Consider the following 18,221-nt stretch of genomic DNA (forward strand, 5'->3'; position numbering starts at 1 on the left):
TAGGAGTCTTGTCAGCCTATGTTTCATGGAGAGAGAAGAGGTTTGTTTTTTTTTCCTTTAAATTTTCCCACATTTCCATTTACTTATTGAAAAAAAAAAACAAGTATCTGAGCTTTATTTGCCCTTAGCCATTGTGCAGAGAAGACAAGGAGGAATATGTAGGTAAGTTTGTTTCAAACAGGAAGGGGAAGCTTCTGCTAATGTGCCGGGAGAGCCGGGCGGCTAGAAGGAAGATGCTGCTGGCTTGTCGAGTGTCACCTGGCGTCTTCACGGTCTGGATTGCCACTCATGTTGGGCAACATGCTGGACATTTCACTGATAGGTTGAGAGAAGCTGAAAGGGGAGAGGGCTTGCTTCTGAAGTTCCAAAGGGAGAAGTTTTAGTGTCCAACATACAGAAAAGGTGATCATAGTCAAGCAACAGCAGGGTTTGGCAGAAGCCAGGCAGGGAATTTTCAATGGCACCTTCAGTTCTCCTCAAAGACTGCAGGTGACATGGAAGGAATCTACATTTTCCAAGGTGACCCTGCATGGAACAAAGAAGGTAGCAAGAAATGAGATAATTTACAAGTTCATGGAGACCTGCGCCTGGCATTCTGTTAAAGAGGCTGCAGGATGGGCAAGCCCAAAGAACCCAGCCAGAGGGACAAGGCAGTGAGTGGTGACAGAGGGTCCACCATACCAGCAAGAGCACAGAGAGAGAGCCCCCCAGCAGGGGAAGATGGCTGAGCTTCCAGGGGCACTCACCTTAGAGGAGCAGCCGATATTTCCTCTGCAGAAGCACTGAGGGCAGAGGCCAGGGGTTAGAATTAAAATGACCTCAAACCAGGAAGTATGAACTTCCCTTAAACCAGAGGTTAGCAGGAGCCAGTAGGGAGGGATGATGCACAGCTCAGATACTCCTCTCTTGATTTCATACTTTTGTAGAGTTTCTTCTGGCATCCAGCTAGATGGAGAGGTGGGAAACCAAAGAACTGGGGAGGAGAAGCATGAAAATCTGAGCATTTACCCCGAAACATTCAAGTTTACCTACCTGGCACTTGTCTTATGTTCATTAGTTGGCTATCTCGTTGCACAATTGCTTTAAAATAATCTTGTATTTAGCAAAAGGGTTTGAAAAAGTGCATGAACGTATGCATCTATATATACAGTTATACTGAGACCATATGGTTTCAGATTGTCATTCTACAGGCATGAAGGCCATAAGCACGACTTTTCTGAGTTTCAGGGCTGGTTCACCGTGAAGCAGGACTGTATCCATATCCTGAGGAAGTCAGGAGGGCCTGGGAATCTCCATGACATTGGCCCCTCTGAAATACTGTACATGTTCATTTTGGTTATGGTAGGCCTGCTATCATTCTTAAAATATTTTATGAATTCTTAGAATGTTCTTTTTCTTAGAATGTTTTATTTTGTTAAAAAATTTAAAATGTTTTTATTTATTTTTGAGAGAGAGACAGAGCACAGCTGGCGAGGCGCAGAGAGGGAGACACAGAATCCGAAGCAGGCCCCAGGCTCTGAGCTGTCAGCACAGATCCCCATGCAGGGCTTGAACTCACAAACCGTGAGATCATGACCTGAGCTGAAGTTGGAAGCTCAACAACTGAGCTACCCAGGTGCCCCGATCTTAGAATGTTTTACAATGTCTCCCCACCTTCAGTCCTTTAGTCACAGCTAAAATGAAAATAGTTTCTTATCACAGTGCTTTTCAAAGTGTGGTCACCAGACCAATGGCACTGGCATCACCTGGGAATATGTCAGAAATTCAAGTTCTCAGGTCCCATCCCAGGCCTACTGAATCAGAAACTTTGGAGGTGGGTTGAGAAGTCTGTGTTTTAGCAAGGCTTCCAGGTAATTCTGATGCATAACAAAGTTTGAAAATCTACGATATTATCATATTATAATCAGCCACATATCCAGAGATTTACCTATTACTTCTTATTGAGGCTCAGATATAAAATCCATGTACACACTTTTAAAATAGAGATATGGCTGCTTTAAATTCAGTAGATAAAAGAGCATTTCTGCCCCTATCCTTTTCCTCAAAACTCACCAGAAAACATAAAAAAAAAGGTAAAACGGGGAAGGAGAAAAGCAGCCTAAGTGGAAGCAGATAGGAAACATGGATAGGATCGAAGAAGGCACTGAGCTAAGGTGCGTTTGCTCTAAGCAAGACACAATTTCTCTAGAGGAAGCTGTCAGAGTCTTGGACAATCCGGCCCGTGATGTCATTAGCGCGGTGAGCCACAGAGCTGTGGATGGAGAATGTCGCTGATTGATACTAACATAGCAGGTAACAGGACAGACAAAAGCTGAAGAGCTCACAATCTAGCTGGAAGTATTGAATCAATACTATAGAATATTAGGCAATGAGTTCTGCAGTAGAGGAGAATGAGGCTGGGAAGGGAGATAGAGTATTAGGGGTGAGGGGTTACTAAAATTATGGATAGGATGGTCAGTGATGTTGTCTTTGTTCATTCAGGGCGTTCTAAACAACAGAAGCTTATTTCTCGCTGTTCTGGAGGCTGTGGGTCTGAGGTCAAGGTACTGGCATGGTTGGGTGAGGGTCCTCTTCCTACTCACAGACTTCTTGTGGCATCACATGGCAGAAGGGACTGAGGAACTCCGTGGGGTCAGTTTTATGAGTGCCAATTCCATTTATGAGGACTCCACCCTTATGACCTAAGCACTTCCCAAATCCCACCTCCTAATGCCATCACAATGGGCATTGAAATGTCAACATATGAATTTGTGGCGTAGGAGGGGACATACACATTCAAATAATAGCAGATGTCCTCATTAAAGGGGTATTATTTGAATAAAGATGGGGAGAAGATGAGGGAATGAGCCATATCAGCAATGAGTGAATAGTTAATGCAAATGGCCTGTGGTATAAGTGTACTTGGTGTGTTTGAGATGCTACAAGGAGGCCAGGAGGGCCAGGTGGCATGAGTGAGGAAGGCAGAGTTGGAATAAGTCATAGAAATGTTAGAGGCAAGGTCTTGTAGGCTTTGCAGTTCACTGTAAGGACATTGGCATGTACTGGGTGAGGGGGGTCCCCCAGAGGGTTCAGAGTGGAGGACATGATGTATGTACTGTGCTGAGCAGAGACCATGACAACAATACAGGTGGGAGATAATGGTGTCAGCAAAGGAGGCAATGGGAAGGGGTTGGACCCTGGATATTCAGTCTCATCTTGAATATGACTATTGAGCTTACAACTTTTTGCCATAAAAGCTCTTGGTGAAGAATTCCATTTTTTACGTGACTCCTTTTTTAAAACTTTGAATTCCAGTGTAGTAACTAACATCCAGCATTATATGAACATACAGTGTTTTAGGCGTATAATATAGTGACTCAACAATTCCATATATTACTCAGTGCTCATCAAGATAAATGTGCTCTTAATTCCCTTGACTCCTTCTTTTTGATTTTTTTTTTTTACTTGAAAACAAACTAAATAAACATGTTTTAAGTAGTGATACTGCTACATCGCATCTCAGGCAAAGGCATGCTCAGTGATGTACTCAACCCAATAATCTCTAGTCAGAGAAGATCATATGGAAAAGTTAGAACTATAGTTCATGGCCACAGACACCCAAACCATGTTGTGAATGGGATGGAGAGCTCATACATAAAAGGTTGTGTGCATGTTCTATTTACAGGTGTTTCTAAGACATTTATTCTTTATTCTGCCTTAAAAGTGTTCCTCTATTCTGTAAGTTTATTTTTAAGCTGAAGTGTAAGTTCAAGGGAAAGTTGAAAAATTAATGAATAAAATAATGCTTCTAAGAGTGCACTTCCTAAAGAATGATCCCCAGCACCTCATCCGCCTTCCGCATAAACTATCAAGACTTCATTTCCCCCTTCGAAGAGTTCAATAAGCTATCCTTGTTTTACACTTCATCTACAACTATATTTGTTTACTTTCCAATTACTCTGTATTGCTTATATACACATTTTAATTTAATTTTAATTTATTTTTTTCAGTTTTTTCACCGAGGTATTTTTTGATCTGTAAAAATTGCTTGGGTATCTTGGGTTGGGATGCAATGCATCATAATTTTCCCATTAAAATGAATGGCCATTTAAAAATTAGTAGCAGGATTTTCAAGTATATATGAAGGTCATTAAAAAATGCAGAGGTATATTGTGAAGATAAAGTCTGTAGAACTGGTCCTGGTGTGTGAAAGAAAGAGAGGAGCCAGGGATGAATTCAAGGCTTGCAAACTGGAAGAATGGAGTTGACAGTAGGTGAGAAGAAAAAAGCTGGGAAAAGAAGTGGGGAGTGGAGAGGGAGAGGTAACATCAGGGCCTCAGTTATGGAAATGCTAATTCTTGGAGATGATGGATGGATGGATGGATGGATGGATGGACAGATGGATGGAGGGATAGATAAATAGGAGATAGAGGTACATGTTGAGTGGGCAGTTGGATCGGTCATCTAGAGTTGGAGAAGTGGTCTAAACTAGAGATATAAATTTTGGTGTCATCAAATATAGATTAAAGCTATGAGTCTGGATGTAGGTAGAGAAGAGAAAAACAACTTTGAATGAGGTCTAGTGCTTTCCAAAATGAAGAAGTTGAGGAGATGAGCAGGCAGCAATGGTGAAGCAGGAGGAATCACACATGTGTAGAGTCCTGGAAGACAGGCCAGGAAGATGTTTCTGGAAGATGAGCAAGTGAGATTAGCACTGAGATTTAAACATCAGATATGAAGGCACTGATATCACTTTAACAAGATAGCTTTGGAGAAGGCATAGGGGTGAAAGTGGATTGAAGACAATGAAGACAGACTCAAAAGGCTACAGATGGTATGCTTTGATTTATATGACAGATCTAAAGGGACACGTCACTGGTTGCCACCCTAGGCATGGGGTACATGGGACCTCAAAAGAGAACGAGGTAATCTTTGGGGGCAACAGAGCTGTTTTATATCTTAATGTGGTAGCAGTTACACAAATGTGTCCGTATGTTAAAACTCAGAGAAAGGTACTTCAAAAAGAGTGAATTTTACTGTATATGAATTATAAGTAAGAGATACTGGGAGTGGTCACAAAAAGGACAAGCTAATAGGGGTAGTGGAACTAGAAAGAGTGAGGGTAGACACCTCTTTTCAGGGGTTTAGCTCTAAAGGTGAGCAGAGAAACGGGGTCAAAGCTTGAAAAGAAAGTAAATTCAAGAGGATTTTGTTTTAATTAGATAAAGGAAGGCTGTGGAGGAATTTGAAAGCTGATGGGTATCATCCAGTCAAGATGGGAACTTGATGGAGTGGGAGAGAGAAAGAAGAGTTGCTAATGATGTACTTGAGCTCTAGAACATGAGGTCTGGGATTCAGGAGGAGAGGCTGGCCTGACACAGTCCGTCCGTGACGGCAAATGATGGTTTGGGTGGACAAGAGAGTATATGTATGAATATTCTTCTGACTGCTTTTATTTTATCCATGAAATAGCAAGCTAAAGAGGGAGGGAGGAAGTTGTTAGGGTTTGGAGGAGAAAGGAGAAGATAGGACAAAGTTGTCTTGGAGGGTGGGAGAGTGGACTGTAATGCCCAGGGAATTGGGCTAGGCATTAATATTTTCCGGGAACATGGTTCTGTGATTGTTTCTAGCCACGGAGGAAGGGGAGAGCTGCGTATATTCGTCAACATGTAGTGAGATGGGCAAGAAGTTGAGGACAATTTGACGGGGTGATTGTAGTGACTGTCATCTCCAGCTCTAGGTGCACTAGTTCCCAGCTAGCAGCCAGATTTCATTCTCCAAAATTCAAATGCTTGAACCCCCAGTCTCCCAGTGAGACAGTGTATGGAGGTGAGGGCTTCGGGAGGTAATTAGTTTAGATGAGGTCCCTTGTGATGGGATTGGTGTCTTTATAAGAAGAGACACCAGAGAGCTTCTGCTCTTGCCCCTAGAGGCCACGTGCAGACACAGTGAGAAGGGGCCGTCTGCAAGCCAGGAAGGAAGCTCACCAGAAACCAAATTTGCTGCACCTTGATCTTGGGCTCCCAGCCTCCCAAATTGTGGGAAAATACATTTTTCTATTGTTTAAGGCACCCCATCTATGACATTTTGTTATGGCAGTCCAAGCTGACTAAGATATCTCCCTTCTACTTACCAAACATGCCAAGTATACCCCTTCTTATGACATCTGTATTTCCTTGTCCCAATTTAGAGAATGCTTTCTAATCCAGTTACTGGCATCTCCTTCATGTGTGTGTGCAAATGTCAGGTTTTCAGTTGGGTTTCTCCTAGTTACCCATTGAAAATAGCAGTCTCCTTCCTACCCAATACCCCTGCATTTGCTATCTCCCTTCCCTGTTTTATTTTCCTTGCAGGATGTCACCTTTCTCACATTCTGCACACCTCAGTTATTTTTTATTACAGATCTCTTTCCATTGGATTTTAAGCTTCACGAAGGCAGGGGTTTTTGTCTTCTGAGCTCGCTGCCGCATCTATAATGCCTCTAGCAGTGCTTGGCGTATAACAGGCACTCGGTAAATATTTTTTGAGCCAGTTAATTAAGTCAGGACATTTTTACTATTTGACATTATGTCTGAATTAGGAATCAACATTCAAATATTCCACCCGGTTGTCGATGCCTCTGCTGAATCTTGCTTTCTCCTTTTGGGTCCTGGAGCGTTGTCCCTTGCCTCTGCGGCTAAAGTCTCATAGGTATGATTTGGGGACCAGCCCACCTAACTTCCTCAGGCTGTATATTGAGACCGTATAATATGTGGTTCCTGTGTAGAGCTCTTCTGAGAGAGAGTATCCAGGGTTCAGTTGATTCCAATTCCATCTGTGGTTCTTTCGCGCAACTCCAAACCTGAGGTTGACTTTGGAACATCGTCTTTCTTCGGTTCCCACAATATTTGCTCTAGACTAATGAAAAAATGAATGATCATAAATATAATTACTCTGAAGGCCTGAGGATATTTTTGGTACACTTGGAAGGAAGATGGGTTTGAAAGAAAAGCAATTGACGGCTGAGGACTTCAGGTAATTTTCTCTGTTGGAACTTATGGGTACCAAAAATAAATAGCATTTCTCACCCCCTTTTATGTTCTGCACAAATGGAGAAATAAAAAAAAATAAGGAATTTGACATAGATAGGCCAAAATATCACTTTAGTTACTGGTAAGAGTTGGGATTGCTTAGGGCAAGGGCCAAAGAGTTCTGAGCCTAGGAAAAGCTAGACATTACCATACTACCAGTGCAGTGGACAGAACTGGTCTCCACCTGGCCAGTAGGGTGGGACTCCTTGGTGACAGCAGAGGCCACTGGCTCCCGACAGTCACTCTGCTCCAAAGAAGAAAATAATGCTCTAAAGAGTCTTCTCGGTAAGCTCTATGGCATTATTTTTGTGGGGAGGGAGCATTTCACAAACATACCTGTTCATGGCATTGTTTTGTCGTGTAGTCTGGTGGAACTTAGGAAGCAAGGAAGTCACTTTGAGAAATGCAGGTATGGGTAATTGAGGTGTCCATCATCTCGAACATTTCCATGAGATCGCACAAATACAAGCTGTCTTTGTGAAGTTCTGTAGATTCCTCCCATTGGCAGACGTTATCGAACCCCTATGATATGCCAGGCACCGTGCTAGTCTTTGGGCAGGTAAGGACAGGAGAGAGAAAGACACAAAGACAACGAAGACAAGCCCTGGCTTTCAAAGAACCTAGAACCAAGTGGGATGGAGACACAGATTCTCAAGCCCTTCTGTAACACAGTTAGCTACGATATTCCAGTGTGATGTGATGAACGCCTCTTTTCTTTAGGTCATAGTCTTGATGACTTGAACGAGGAAGAGAAACATTTCTTGAATTGGCTCGTTGGTATGGCCTCGATTCTTAAAATGAAAAGTAACATTAGAAAAAACAAATCTGGTTATTTAGCTGCACAGGGGATTGAACTCTTTAAGGTCTTCAACAGATACAAGAAGTAATAATTACATGGAAACACCAAGTCATGTATGGGTCCAATCTCTGGCAACCCGTGGGCATAAGTAACATGGAGGAATCAAAGGGATCTGAGTTCAAGCCTCAGCGTCACTAATAACTGGCTGTGTGATTTGGGGCAAATCACTAACTTCTTTTTTTTTTTTTTCCGAAGGGTAATCTGCTTTACTCAAAGTCTAATGCCTTAAATTTTTTTTTATCTTTTATTTTATTTTATTTTATTTTTATTTTTAGGGAGAGAGAGTGAGAGTCCATGTGAGCAGAGGAGAGAGGCAGAGGGAGAGCTAGAATCTTAAGCAGGCGCCACACTCAGTGCAAATCACTCCACTTCTCCCAGAACTTCGCCTGCCTGTCTGTAGATGGGTGGGAATTTGACAAGAGTCTTCTTCCTCTCAGTTTCCTGAAGGGCATGTAAGAGGAAGGATGTGAGATCCAAGTGTAAACTGTGATATGCTAAAGTGGCTACATTATTGTATGCTTCAGAAGTTTTCTAGGATTCTGGGCGAAGTGTCCACAGCCTTATTTCACACCCTGGATTCTGGAATTTAATACAGTCTGGAAATATACAGATATTAGTATCTCAGCCATGTTTCGTTTTCTCTCCAAAGTATTGGGGTAAGGTCTATGATTTTTTTTTTAAATGTTTATTTATTTTTGAGAGACAGACGGACAGACACACACACATACACACACACACACACACAGAATGTGAGTGGGGGAGGGACAGAGAGAGAGGGAGACAGAGGTTCTAAAGTGGGCTCTGGGCTGACAGCAGAAAACCTGACATGGGGCTCGAACTCACTAACTGTGAGATCGTGACTTGAGCCGAAGTCGGACACTTAACTGACTGAGCCACCCAGTTACCCCAATCTATGATTTTTTTAAAAATGTTTATTTATTTATTTTGAGAGAGAGAGAGAGAGAGAGAGAGAGAGAGCGCTTCTATGGGGGAAGGGCAGAGAGAGAGGGCAAGAGAATCCCAAGCAGGCTGCGTGCTGTCAGTGAAGAGTCCGACATGGGGCTTGATCCTACAAACCATGAGATCATGCCATGAGCCAAAATCAAGAGTCAGATGCTTAACCAACTGAACCACCCAGGCACCTCAGATCTATGATTTTTAAGGATATGCCTTTAATATATGGATTATTAAAAAGCATAAGAGAAGATCACACTAAAATCCTACGAGAAGGATCTTTGCTTTATACCCAATTTTGTAAAGTCAGCTTTTCTTTTTTTTTTTTTTTAAATATTTATTTTGAGAGGCGGGGGAGAGACAGAGAACAAGCATGGGTGAAGGAGGGGCAGAGAAAGAGGGAAAGAGAGAATCCCAAGCGGGCTCTGTGCTGTCGGTGCAGAGCCCGACGGGGGGCTCCACCACGAACCGTGAGATCATGACCCGAGCCAAAATCAAGAGTTGGACGCTTAACCGACTGAGCCACCCAGGCCCCTCAAGTCAACTTTTCTTTAAATGTGTCAATAGTAAAAAACAACCCACCAACTACTAAAAAAAGACTTCTGGAAGGAGAGATATTTTACCTGAAATATCAGCATGAAGAGATTTTTATGGTTGGTTTAAAACCCCCTTAAATTAGGGGGTTGTAATGGAAAGTCTGACGGGCTCAAATAAGGCAGTTCAAAAATATATTCTCAACACTTAACACATACTGTACAAGAAATGTATTTTTAACATACTATATGTTTATTACAGATTAAATACTTAAAAATGGAAAAACAGCCCAAATGTTTCTTAAATATTTGCTTAATATAGTCAGAACACACTGCGAATTGTAACCATGAAGAGTACACTTTAAGTGTTTAACTAACATCAAATGCAGTAAAACATTTCATTTGAAATGTTAAGCAGGCGATAAAAATGTCACGTGAGACAGCAGATTACAGTTTCATCCAAAATTCTCTCTAATTAAGCTGAAACTATGGAGAGTCGTTGGACTAGCTACAAGTCCTGGACTTGTGAATATCACGATCAGATTTGTGCCTTCATCCATTTTCCCTCCAAGAGGACTGTTTAAGAGCACCTGAAACAGATGCCCAAAGATCTTGAAAGAGTAGGATGTGGTCTCCTCTTGGAAGCCATCCCTGACTGTTCCGGAGGGTTCAAGCACATCTCTTTCTGAACCTTGCGTGTCAACTTGCGTTCTTTCGTAACGCATTTTCTCACATTCAGTTGGACAAGAATGCTGACTCTATTGCTACTAGTTGTGTGACCTTGGGTAAGCTGCTTAACCTCTCTGTGCCTTAGTTTCTTCTCTTATAAAATGGAGATGATTGTAGGACCTACTTCATCTGGTTGGGAGGATGGGCTGAAATGCGTAACGAGCTTAGAACGGGTCCCGGCACGAAGCGGGTGTTCAACACGTAACATGTACCCTTCGGTCTAAAATGCGGAATGTGTTTTGACGATAGTAGGTGAATAGTTAGGAAACATTTAGAGCTCCTCCTCCTTTTCAAATACTAAATTTTCAATACGCATGTGGAAATATTGTTCATGTATTATATATGTTAAGTGTTAATTTTTTTGAAACAATTAAGTTTTAGGAATATCTGTTTAAAAGTTCAGTTCGTCTCCCCACTGGACTGTCATTTTCATCATGATACCTTCTGCCTGTTTCTCTTGGTGCTATGTTTTAGGGACCCAATAATTGTGTACTGAATAAGTGAATGAATGAATGAAAGAATGGAGACATCCTCTAAATACATGTTTGTCTAATCTACCTGATTAGGTTCTTTTTTTTTTTTCCAGTTTCTAGAGCTTCAGAGCTTTCTGATTAAATATTATTACTTAGATAAACCACTTCTAAATTGCAAGAGCTTGCCTTTTGAACCAAAAATGAAACAAAACAAAACAAAACAAAACAAAACTGCAGTTAATGTGCCCATTAGATAATGTCTCCAGCAAGGCAAATGGAAATGAGCTTTGGCAACTGCTGCAGATATTGTGAAAAGAGCTGTGAGTGAGTTCTGTGACTCTGGCCCGTTGCATAAACTCGGTGAACCTTCATTTTCTTATCTGCACAGTGGGAATAATAAAATATGTACTTCACAGGCTAAAGGAATTAGCATTTAGAAAGTACTTTGAACAGTGCCTGGCACATAGCAAGTGTTCACTAAATACAGTTGTCATATTATAATAAGTATGGTAATTACTTCTAATTTTGACAATATAATATATTAAATGCCTCACTACCTAGCGCTGTTACTATTACTTAGTATACTGTAGACGTTCTATTCTGTTTTTGTTCTGGTATGTTTTCACTCTTGTTTTCATTTCTAGCTTTGTCAGTAAGCTCCCGGAAGGACACAGATGCTGTATGTTGGTTCCACTGAAACTTCCAGAGCCCCTCCCCAGGATCCTGACTGGCAGAGCCTCTTACAACGTGGTCCACTTTCCCTGTTTCTACCTGCAGACGAGCATTGCCGCGGATGGAGGCTGGAACTCTGCCGTAAGTGAGAACAGACACTATGGGCAGCCAGAATCGCAGCGCCGTAGGTTAAAAAAAAGCCTCTGAAGATAACTGATCAGAAGGCTCCCTCCTCTTTTTTTTTTTTTGAAAGAAAATACTGGTGGCGACAAAAAGGGAAAATGAAAACGAAACATGTAATTGAGTCCAGCTGGGTCTGCTGCCAGCAGAAGTCCGTCTCTTAGAGTCAGTGTAGCTCAGAGCACTTGGAAATTAATGGGGTGGAATTAGTTTGAAGTTTATGGCAATTTGGCACACAAGTGCTTTGAACGCTAATCTCGAATTTGGAGATGGTTGGCATTGCCTCTCACCTCATCCTTTTATCTCTGCATCTCTAACGGACTCATTATTTAGAAAATTTTCAGGATTTACCCACATTCTTGATAAATTATCAGAGTTCACGATTGAATCCTTTCTTTCCTCGGATTCCTGTGTTGTTGTTGTTGTTGTTGTTTCACTTCAGGAAGGCGTTCTGTGCCTTTATTTCTTTATCCTAAACATGTGAGGTGTTTCTAGGACCGTGGGCAAAAAGTCAGTTTCTGGAATCTAGCTAATAACTCCTCCAACTAGACTGCTTTTAAGACAAGGGCAGGAAAGGCAATGGGGGCTTATTGAATTTTAAGGCACTTTACCTAATACACACTTGGCAAAACTAATGAAAGACTTTGGGGAACAATGGAACATAGACACATGTCACAGACTTTAAAAAATTAACAGCTTTATTGAGATATAATTGCATACAGTAGAATTCATCCCTCTAAAGCACACATTCAGTGGTTTTTAGTCTATTCACAGAGTTGTGCAATCATCACCATTATCTAATTTCAGAGTGTTTTCATCACCCCCCAAAGAAACCCCGTGTCCATTAGCAGTCACTCCCTGTTCTGTCCCTCCAAGCTCTTGGCAACCACGAATCTATTTTCCATCTCTATGGATTTGCCTATTCTGGACATTTCATGTAAGTGAAATCATCTGATATGCAGCCTTCTGTGTCTGGTTTCCGGCCCTTAGCATGATGTTTTCTCAGTACATCCATGGTGTCGCATGCATCGATAATTCAGTCTTTTTTATCGCTGAATAATATTCTGTTTTGTGGACATACTACATTTTGGTTATCCATTCATCAGTTGATGGGCGTTCCGATTGCTTCCATTTTTAAGACTATTGTGAGTCATGCGCTGTAAACACGGGGGTAAGTTTTTCTGAGGGCTTGCGTTTTAGTTTCTCTTGGGTAAAAATACCTAGGGGTAGAATTTCTGAGTCATACGTGACAGACCGAATATACAGACGGAAAATGTCCGGATCATACACGAAAACAGCACTCAGACCCATAACCTGCAGCAACTTGCCCACAGATCCATCTCCCTATCTGCAATAAACAGCTCAGAAAGCCAGAAGTCAGGCTTGCCGGAAGCCAGCCTGCCATCTTTAATAACCCTCCAGGAATCTAAGTAACAACTGCTGTAAAGATTGACCCCAGGTGGTCAGGACTTGATTGGTAACTGACGGCTTCCCTGATTTTTGTTCTGGCTTCCAAGTAGGACCAACCAGAGAAAGCCAAATAGGCGCCCCTAACCAATCACACAGGTGCCCCGCTTCTAATTAGCCTGCCTCTAGCTCCCTCGTGTCGCCAGCTTCCACTCCCGGTGTACCTGCAACCTTCCTTTTTTTTTTTTTTCCGTTGTAAAGCTTTCCCACCTTCCTCTGAGTCTCTACCGAGGCACAAGTGGTAGTGGCTGACTCCCTTGCTATAGCTAACTCTGAATAAATAGCCTTTGGCTTTTCCCATTTGGTTGGTCTTCATTCATTTCCACATATATTAATGCTGTGCTTAGCGGGCATTGCCAGACCGGTTTCCAAAGCGGTTCACGTGTCACCGATTTTAATTCCCTTTCGTCTTCTGGTTGGTGCAAGCCAGGGGACAGTCGGGAGAACAAACACAGAGCTGACTGCTGGAGCAACTCATTTCACTGTAATGCTGTTTAACTTGGTGGGTAACAGAAAAGGAAGAAGTAGCTTTAAAAAAGTGAGACGTTTGGGGGCGTCTGGGTGGCCCAGTCGGTTAAGTGTCCAACTTCCGGCTCAGATCATGAGCCCAGTTGGTGGGTTCGAGCTCCACATCGGGCTCTGTGCTGACAGCTGGGAGCCTGGAGCCTGATTCGGATTCTGCGTCTCCCTTTCTCTCTGTCCCTCCCCTGCTTGCACTCTGTCTCTCTGTCTCTCAAAAATGAATAAACATTAAAAAAAGTGAGACGTTTGGTTTGGGGAGTCAGGGTTGGATCCTTGAGGAGCTTCAGGTAGAACTGTTTAGGAGTTAGTTGAAAATTTGGTCTTGAATATTCAGGAAAACAGTTCAGTCTGGAGAGAGTCACTCTCTTCTACATTTTCTTTAAAGTCACATTTGCTTTTCTATTATCCTTTCTTTTGGCCCTCACACCTCTTCTTTCAGATTCTTCCTCATTGTAGGTCGTTCTTTCAACCGAGTTTCCCCATCAGGATACCAGCTACTAAACGTTAATTAACATCATGGCCGGTGTTTCAAGACTGTCTCCCCCAATGTATCTCCCTAGATATTTCTGTCCCTACTTTGTAGTATAGATTTGGGTCGTTTTATGTTTACTGATATATCCCAAGTGACGAGGACAGTGCCGGGAACAGGGTGGGTGCTGAACCAATTCTTGTTGGAAGAGGACGCAAGAATTTTTTCATTTGCCTGCGTCAGATAGTAACTCCGAGGTGGTAGCATTGGAATCTAGTGCCCGGTGTCTGCGTATTTGATCCCCAAGGCTGCACATGGTCCTGCGCTGTCTCTAGCTCCCTGTCTCTCTAAAGAGGAGGATATGCCAGATCGGTTTCTCAAGCTGGTGTTCCAAATGCAGCAGCTGGCTTGTCTGTGCCTTCATTGGTGTTTTGCTGCAATAAATTGAGAACTGCTAAGTGCTCAGAGATCATTTTCTTTCCTTTGGGACTTCTCAGATATGCTAAGGCACATTATGAATCACCAACGGGAATAAGTAAAGTCGTACATTGATCTATACAGTCCTCCCACACCTCAACCCGCGGGGTGTGTGTGTGTGTGTGTGTGTGTGTGTGTGTGTGTAGCATCTATGAACATCTAAGAATGGAATTTTAGCGTAGATGGTCTTGATTTCTTGAGTTCCTTTGATTGGCTACTTCTAGCCCTATAATTGGTTGACTTGAATTGTGGTAAAAGAACAAATTAAGGTCAAATCTTATTATAGAAAATATGGTTACAAAAATATTACTATAACAAAGATATTTTAAAGACCTGGCCATAGGCCTAGAGTAATAGGGGCTTGCTGATTTCTTTAGAGTTAAATACGCTGCTACAAATAATTTAGTACAATAAATGCTTTTCTCTTGCCTTATTTTTACAATAGAGGGGGGAAAAGTGGCACCTTGCTGTGTGGTATTGACTCTTCCAAGGAATATTTATTGAAGCCTCCCAAGCACTGCACTACCCTGTGGGGGACATCAGGGGCCGACACGGGACTCCAGCCCCCAGGCATTCATGATTTGTTGGAGTGATGAGAAGTACGCGGGATCATAGTCCGTGACAGAGCAGGGAATACAGTCCCCTGTGTACCAGATACACGATAAAAAACAATTTTTAAAGGCCATTTAAGACAATTTATTTATTTTTGAAATGTTTATTCATTTTGAAAGAGAGAGCTGGGGAGGGGGGTGTGGAGGGAGGGGGAGTGGACAGAGGATCCAAAGCAGGCTCCACACGGACAGCAGAGAGCCTGATGCAGGGCTCAAACGCACAAACCGTGAGATCACAACCAGAGCCCAAGTCAAGAGTCCGACACTTAACCGACTAAGCCACCCAGGCGCCCTGCCATTTAAGATAATTTAAAAGATAAGGTAAGATTTTGGGGGCTCAGATCCCAAAGAGTCTAGGCTGTAAGCTTCCTGGGGGCAATGCCAGGGTTGCTGTGTATCCCCTCTGTGCTCTGCCTGGGGTCCTGCACGCAGTGGGTTGGAGGGAGTCAGCGTTGCACAGCCACCACCCCCAACCTCGCTCCCCCTACTCCTGGGTCCGGGGCGCTTGGCAGCTAAGCCAGCTTCTGGGCCCCACTTGAGGATGTAGCCTCAGCTTCTGGGCCCTTAACTTTCAACTTGCCACTCTCCTTGCCAGACCCTGAAGCTGAAAGGAAATGAAGGGTTTCAGCTGTGCAATCACACACAGCAGACCCACAGCTGTCAATGCTGGCTCCACAGCTGTGCCACTTCGCCTTCGTAAACCTCCCTTCCATTGCGATGGAGATACATATGTGGTATGTCTCATATCACATATAGTGATCTAACGCATGATATATATGCTATCACATATAAATTATACATGTCCATTGTGATACACACGAAACCCTGGATTGCGAGTAACTTGTTCTGTGAGTGTTCCACAAGACGAACAAACATTTCGAATAAATTTTAACTTGATAACAAGTCATGTCTTGCAAGACGAGCAGTATGTGACACCCAATGTCACGTGATCACAACGGAGCCAATGGTTCTTGAAATTCGCTTTGATATACGAGTGCTTTGGATTACAAGCATGTTTCTGGAAGGAATTATGCTCACAAACCAAGGTTTTACTGTATATATATATATATACATATATATATATATATATATGTATGTGTATATATGTATGTATATACACACACATCACAATGGACATATATATAACTTATGTATCTGTAATGCTTCCAAGTTTTATGGCAATGATTACATGAGACAGTGCATGGGAAGCCCAAGTCCAGTGCCTGTCAGTGAGTGGACATTGCTTCTACTGTTAGGTTAGACTTTGAGGCTCCATAGAGCTGCTGGGCTCCCCTCTGCTCAGTCTTTTCTTCAGCCCACTGCTGTGGCACAGCAGGAGTGTGAGCGGGCACCGTGGACCACAGCCCTTCTTCCCCTTCCGGCTGTCTGGCCATTCTGACAAACTGGACTTCCACCCACTCTTCCCGGTCTTAGTTCCTTTGCGGTGGCCAGTCAAGATCACAGTGGTCTGCCAGGTGCACGTTACTGCTCTTACATCATGGCGGTACAGATAATTTCTGGTGGCTCTAAGCTTATAACATTTCAACTAATAGTAACCCCAGAGAGAAGAATGTGGTTCTCTGTTTCCTGTCAACTGTCTTGATCTCCTAAAAATACCCTAATTGGCCCAACTTGCCCCGCACGCCCAAGACCAATCACTGTTCCCATCTTGACCAATCATAGCTGTACCTCTGATAGCTGGAAAGGTAGAGTCACGTGACTGATAGCCACATGAGAATCACACAGAACAAGGAAAAGACAATTCCCCAAAGGAAAACAAGCCAGACCCAAAAAAATGGCAGGTTTCCACAATACGAACACCTTATCTAGTGTCTGCACTGCACTGAACTTTAACGTCTGGATTCCCGGTGGCGAGAATGTTCTGAATCCCATCATTGTTAGCCATGCTCTTTGAAAATCATGGTTCGCACCTGCTTGGGTGGCCTTGCCAGTTTGCATGTGTATTTATTTGGGAGGAGTTTCCTCCACAGCTATTATAAGATCCTCAAGTATGCCCAGGACCCAGGGTGTTTCAGACACACCACCCTAGAGAACAGAGCTCCAGATGAATCCATAAAGTCTATGTGCAAGTTTGTTCCTAGGCACTGGGGATGCAATGCTGCATCAGGCAACGGCTAGGGGACTCTCAGAGTGGTGGAATTTTCCCTCCCTGCTGGGCCCCTGGCTGCTGACGTCTAGCCAGCAGGAGACTGGAAGAGAAAGTGGCTTTAGGGAGGCAGAAGGAAATTTACCTCAAAGTTAGAAAGTCCAGTGGGAGTTTGTGGCAAAAGGAGAGAATCAATGAAGCAAATCGAGGGGTGGATTTGGGGGCGGGAGGGGGAGCATCCATATGATGTTGGATCCAAGGATAAGTAAATTCTGGTCTTATTGTGGGAAGACTGGAATAACGTACAAAGGGCTCATAGACCACAGGATGTCAGAAGGTCCTTAGACGTCACATGGGAGAAGGAATCAAGGTACAAAAAGGTGAACTGACTTACTCAGGGACCCACACCAGAATTCTTTCTGCTCTGAGATGCTATACTGGGACCTTCTGGCAAAAGTCCACTGCTCTTTGCTTCTCTTTGCACCCGCTGTCTCTCTGTGTGGCCAGCTCCAGGAGAATGGGTGGATGCAGTGGAGACAAATAGCCCAGGAGTGATGAGGGTAGATGTCACTGAGAAGGTGACCAGGAAACCAAGGACTCAATGAGGCTGAACCATCATCTCCTGGCTTCTCCTGCAGCAAACCTTCCCGGGACCTCTTGCATCAGGCAGGACCCTCTTGAGGCACATTTTCTCCAGGGTCCTCTGAGGGAGTTAGAAAGAAACAGCGTGCACTTTTGATAGTCCTGGTCTTGTTCCAAATGAGAACGCCTGCTGTAGAGAAATGCAGATGCCTCCTGCCTATTTGTGCCAAAAAAGTATGCCCCACCTACAAAATTACAGAATTATTAGTTCTTGAAAATGCACTGCTTCTACCCCTTCCATTGAAATTCTATCCAATGCAATTAAAACATCGTGGCAGCCTCCACAAGGGCACAGATGCCCTGGAAAATGATTTTGGGGGTGTTTTCCCTGGCTGTGAATAGTCCGTCAATGTGGAGGCGACCACACACGTGCTTAAAAATGAAAACAGTCCTGATGGTAATGGAGCAATTCAATAATACTAACTTGCATTCTGAGAGCAACTTTGTTTTAAGGTTAGTTTTTGGTTGGGTTGATCA

At 43.1% G+C, this 18,221-nt stretch overlaps 1 protein-coding gene across 1 annotated transcript; it reads right to left on the reverse strand.

The window, feature by feature from the left end:
* Window positions 1-95: 95 nt before the first annotated feature.
* Window positions 96-12,760, reverse strand: LOC122238096. The gene is made up of 6 exons (XM_042984797.1): window positions 12,670-12,760; window positions 11,342-11,427; window positions 7,198-7,293; window positions 2,583-2,706; window positions 747-973; window positions 96-525 (listed from the first exon to the last, which is right to left on the reverse strand). Exons 1-6 carry the CDS (start codon window positions 12,758-12,760, stop codon window positions 313-315), a joined length of 837 nt encoding a protein of 278 aa, XP_042840731.1. The 3' UTR covers window positions 96-312.
* Window positions 12,761-18,221: the final 5,461 nt, after the last annotated feature.

Source organism: Panthera tigris, chromosome B1, assembly GCF_018350195.1.
Source record: "Panthera tigris isolate Pti1 chromosome B1, P.tigris_Pti1_mat1.1, whole genome shotgun sequence".
NCBI classification, from domain to species: domain Eukaryota; kingdom Metazoa; phylum Chordata; class Mammalia; order Carnivora; family Felidae; genus Panthera; species Panthera tigris.

What these genes read in the sequence shown, in the direction of transcription:
- LOC122238096 (XM_042984797.1), bottom strand. Translation starts at nt 12,760, where the DNA reads ATGGGTCTGAGTGCTGTTTTCGTGTATGATCCGGACATTTTCCGTCTG. An exon ending in CTCAGAAATTCTACCCCTAG is followed by an intron (nt 11,428 to 12,669) that starts GTATTTTTACCC and finishes GGCTGCCCATAG; the next exon opens with TGTCTGTTCTCACTTACGGC. An exon ending in CAGGGAAAGTGGACCACGTT is followed by an intron (nt 7,294 to 11,341) that starts GTAAGAGGCTCT and finishes TCTTTGGAGCAG; the next exon opens with AGTGACTGTCGGGAGCCAGT.